At 40.3% G+C, this 4,564-nt stretch overlaps 1 protein-coding gene across 1 annotated transcript; it reads right to left on the bottom strand.

Moving 5' to 3' along the window:
• Positions 1-559: 559 nt before the first annotated feature.
• Positions 560-1,471, bottom strand: LOC108800413 (olfactory receptor 1-like). Its single transcript, XM_018572395.1, has one exon. It carries the CDS (start codon positions 1,469-1,471, stop codon positions 560-562), a length of 912 nt encoding a protein of 303 aa, XP_018427897.1.
• Between the last annotated feature and the right edge of the window lie 3,093 nt (positions 1,472-4,564).

Genomic DNA, 4,564 nt, shown 5'->3' on the forward strand with positions numbered 1-4,564 from the left:
GTACAAGCAGAGTATTTTAGGTGCAGCCAATGTAGCGTCTGTGTATACTGGCTTTTGTTCACTTTTTTTCTCCATATATCTTTATCAAGTCAATGTAAATGTATCGTGACGCAAGGTAGTCAACTGCAGGTTAGATACAACTATTAAGGTACATGGGTGGAACTCAGAAGCATTTCAAACTCAAATCCAAACTAAATGTCAGGTGTCAGTTTTTAGGACATTCAACTTCCTTCAAGGTCATCATTCAATCTAATGTTTATCTTCTTCAAGGCAACCTTCCAAGTAGTCTTCATGAGTAAGCTTGAGTCCTTCAAGAGCTTGAGTCAATGGGCAAAGAAGAAATACAGCTCTGGAAAAATGCACAGAGTTATCTTAGTACTGCTCGACTTTTTAGAATTTGCCCCTTACTCATGTAGCACGCACATTATCAAGTTGACACAGTGCCTTCCCAACACCAGATGTTATATACATGACAAACTTAAAAATCCTGGCCAGTGTGATTACAGCACAAATATAGAACTTCCTCTATTTAAAATGTACAATGTTTCCTTAATTAAAACTATTTAAACATATTTATCACTGCCTGCTTCACCTCTCTATTCCTTAAGCTATAAATCAGAGGATTTAACATGGGAGTCACTGCGGTGTACATAACAGAGAAGATCAAGTCCTTCTTCTCAAAGTCCCCTGATGGAGGCACCACATACATACATGTACCGGCTCCATAGAATGTAACAAGGATGGTCAGATGAGATGAGCAGGTGGAGAAGGCTTTCCATCTTCCATTCATGGTTTGAATTTTGGTGATAATCAGAATGATTTTCACATAGGATGATAGACTGAGCATAAACGGGAAGAGCCCAAGCACAACAATCTCAGAGGAAATTATGATTCGGAACCTATTGTGGGAACGAGCGATTCTGTCAAAGGCTTTTATGTCACAGAAGAAGTGCTGGATTTTGTTAGAATTGCATACATTCATCTGGTAAATGGACAATGTGAAAAATAAGGAATTGACAGATGCCAACATCCAAGTACTTAGTATTAGAAGAACATATTTGGTCTTATTCATAATCAGTTGGTAGTGTAAAGGCTTACAGACAGCCACGTACCGATCGTATGCCATACAGGACAACAAAATGTCCTCTGTAGCGGCTGCAAACAAATAGAAGAACAATTGTGTGAAGCATCCAATGAATGATATTAGATTATTCCCAGACAACAAAATATCCATCAGTTTGGGGAGAGTGGAGGATGTGAGAAGGACATCTACTGAAGACAGATTGCTAAGGAAGATGTACAATGGAACATGTAAGTGGACATCAGTGACCACACAGGTAATTAGGAGGATGTTCCCCAATAGCCCAACCAGATAGACCAAGGCAAAGACAGAGAAAAATACATGATGAAGTTTAGGTGAATCTGAAAATGCAACAATCTGAAAGTCCTTGATGAGTGTTTGGTTATCCATCTGACCAGGTGAGGTGAAGCTGACGTTCTTCTAAACTGTTCCACATCAGTCAGTCCCAGAGCTAGTATAAATTATCAGTTCCTTACTGAAGGGATGAGCTGGCAGTCTTCATCAGCTCACCAATGATCTCTTTAATACTGCCGAGTATGAATTTATCTTCATCTTTTTTTACCAATGAGTTTCACTTAGGAAATAATCTTGAGGCACCTCAACCCATTAACATGAAACGACAGCTCATGGTTATTTCTTCATAACTACATCGTAAAAATAATTTTAGATTTTGAATTAACTCAGTAATGTCACATTTCCAACATTTCTAATTACATTCAAGAAATAATCCCACCAATAAAGACTAAGCTACATCAAATGTAGAACAATTTAGTGTCGGGTTGTTAGGTGCACGCTTATGAGTTCTACAGTAATACACATCAATGAATGGATACAGGTTGGTCATTGTTTTAAATTGTGTTCTTCACGTTGATGTGGGCTGCTCATTTTGCATTTGCATTCATCTCCCTTGCCTAATGATAAAAATGTATCACTCGGCTGTAGATCCTCCAATCATCTCTGAATTGGTGCTGACACTGTCCTTCCTTCTGGAGGGGGGGCTACTTTTCTTCCCCATGGTCCCTGTGTGTGATGTGAAGTAGTCACCGCTCCAAGCTCGCTCCTATGATAGACTATAATTTCAATACAAATGAGTAAACTAAACATGAGATTGTAGTCCATCCCAGGAGCGCGCTTGGAGCGGTGACTACTTCACATCACACACAGGGACCATGGGGAAGAAAAGTAGCCCCCCCTCCAGAAGGAAGGACAGTGTCAGCACCAATTCAGAGATGATTTGAGGATCCACAGCCGAGTGATACACAAATAAGATACATTGTTGTTAATAGTTAAGGTACCTGAATGTATTTTTAAGATTTAACTCCTGAGTTTAGTGTCAATTTAAAGGATAACAGTACCTTTGGTACAAGGCAACCTTTAAGGTGTTCCTCCACCACCATGAGTGCAGCCCACCTGATTCAATACTTACCTTTATCCTCGTTCCAGGGATCCTCACTGTACTTCCCGGCTTGGAGCCACACAGCGTTTCTTCTAAAAGGCATCCCTGCTGGGTCCTCTTAATCCTGAGCATGCGTGCCATGGCCCTATTCACTCCTCTGGGAAGCTGTACTCGTGGTGGTCTCCAACTGTCCTGCAGGGGACATGTAACATACTAACTGAATGACATTTTTAAGCTGAATATAGACCAGTAGAATTACCCAAATCGTCTTTTCGAAATATTTGTTTGATTTTCTACATGCACTCCACTGGTGGATGCATTGATTTTTTGAGGGCAGGTTTCTTTGGAGGGACAATGGTGACTCTGCCTGTGTGATATATGTTGAAAAGGCCATGGGACCAATGGAGGCCTGAGGTGGACCCCCAAAGGCAAAGAGGGCTGACATTTTACTCTCAGTGGTGGATCCTTAGCCAGGTTGTGGAATGTGAACAGTAAATTGGGCACCAATCAACTTTAGAACCTTTCAGATGCTATATTGAGGGACAACAGTGGCTCTGCCTCTGAGATGTGTGTTGAAATGTCCATGGGTAGTCTTCGTTGGAAGCCCATGTGACAGGGTGACAATAATAGAGTACAATTGGAAGAGAGGAACAGAGAGTTATCACCAACAGGAATTATTATTATTATACAGGATTTGTATACCGCCAGTTACTTTACATTTGCAGTACAATAGGGTTGGGAGGGCCCTGCTCCTAAGAGCTTACAATCTAGTATGAGGGACAAGTGATACAAAAGGTAATAATTGTTTAGATTGGGTTAGTGGAAGAAGTAAAAGGACCATTATGTTGAGGTGGGATAGGCTTCCCTGAAGAGATGAGTTTTTAAGGATAGCCTAAAGGTGGACAGAGTAATAGAGAAAGAGAATAATGGCCACACCATGAAGAACCAGGATGATGGTATGCATTGGACAAGATGGGTGGCACTTAGGGGAGGTGGAAGCATGCCTTAAAGGACTTTTTTTTAAGGTACAGGTCTCCTTTAAGGCTAATTGTCCCCCAAATTGCTGTTAGTTGGCCTACTGCCTCACCCAGAATGAGATGCTGCCTGAGGCTACTGCCTCATTATGGGAACACCCTTGTATATGAAGATCGGGAATTTATCTCACCTGCAGAGAAGCTGAATAGGTTTAGCCTCTGTACGCTAAAGCTAATATGTGCCCAATATATGAGAAAACAGTGTCTTCCATTGACGTCTTCTCAAATCTTCTTTGAAAACACTCCTTTTATCTTCCTCAAATCTGCTCAAATCTGTATTTCTATATTGGATTTCCATCAGACTCTCCCACTCCTAATAACCAGATCCATCTAGAACATTCTAAACTTACTTATTGAAGATGCCAATAGAATTCCTGGTGTTAAAACTCTCACAGAGCCTGCCATCTGGACTACAACTCAATTTCTGAACAATGTAACATTATCAATGCTTTGCTGGAAGCAATGCATGATGGGAGATGTAATCTTGAGAAATGGAGATTGCATCACATCAAGCAGCAGGGAAAGAGACACAAAGCACACTGGGAATCCAGGAAGTTGATGGAAGTGATGGGCAGACAGAAGGCGACGCTCACTACATAAAGGGATTTTTTTCAGGTAAGCTTTGATTGTATTATCAGAGACAACTCCACTATGTATTCCTATTACAATGCTGATGTCATAACAGGAGAGGAGATGCCGGGACTTTACTTATTTACTTCTTTACTCTATTAAGGAAAAAAAAAGTATATAATAATTAAAATATTTTATACAAACCCGATAGATACAGAAGTGGTAGAATGTATAATTTCCTCTGCAATGATAATAAATAATGATTTATAAAGGATGTTTTATACTTTCCTGGCCTCGCTTCATACATCGGGGATATGTTCACTGGGGACAGATAATGAGAAACAAACAGAGGTCTCTTCGGTACAGTGAGGAGAACTCCCTTTGGGTCCCAGTTGTGTTCCTCTGTACAACATTCATTAAAGTCTATTACTGAGCAAAATAAAAAACAAATGTATATAGTACATCTTTTCAATACAGCACATC

This window comes from Nanorana parkeri, unplaced genomic scaffold (genome assembly GCF_000935625.1).
Source record: "Nanorana parkeri isolate BGI_ZX_2015 unplaced genomic scaffold, ASM93562v1 scaffold2018, whole genome shotgun sequence".
Taxonomy (NCBI): domain Eukaryota; kingdom Metazoa; phylum Chordata; class Amphibia; order Anura; family Dicroglossidae; genus Nanorana; species Nanorana parkeri.

Excerpts from the sequence above, each read along its gene's own strand:
- LOC108800413 (XM_018572395.1), bottom strand. The coding sequence starts at position 1,471 with ATGGATAACCAAACACTCATCAAGGACTTTCAGATTGTTGCATTTTCA.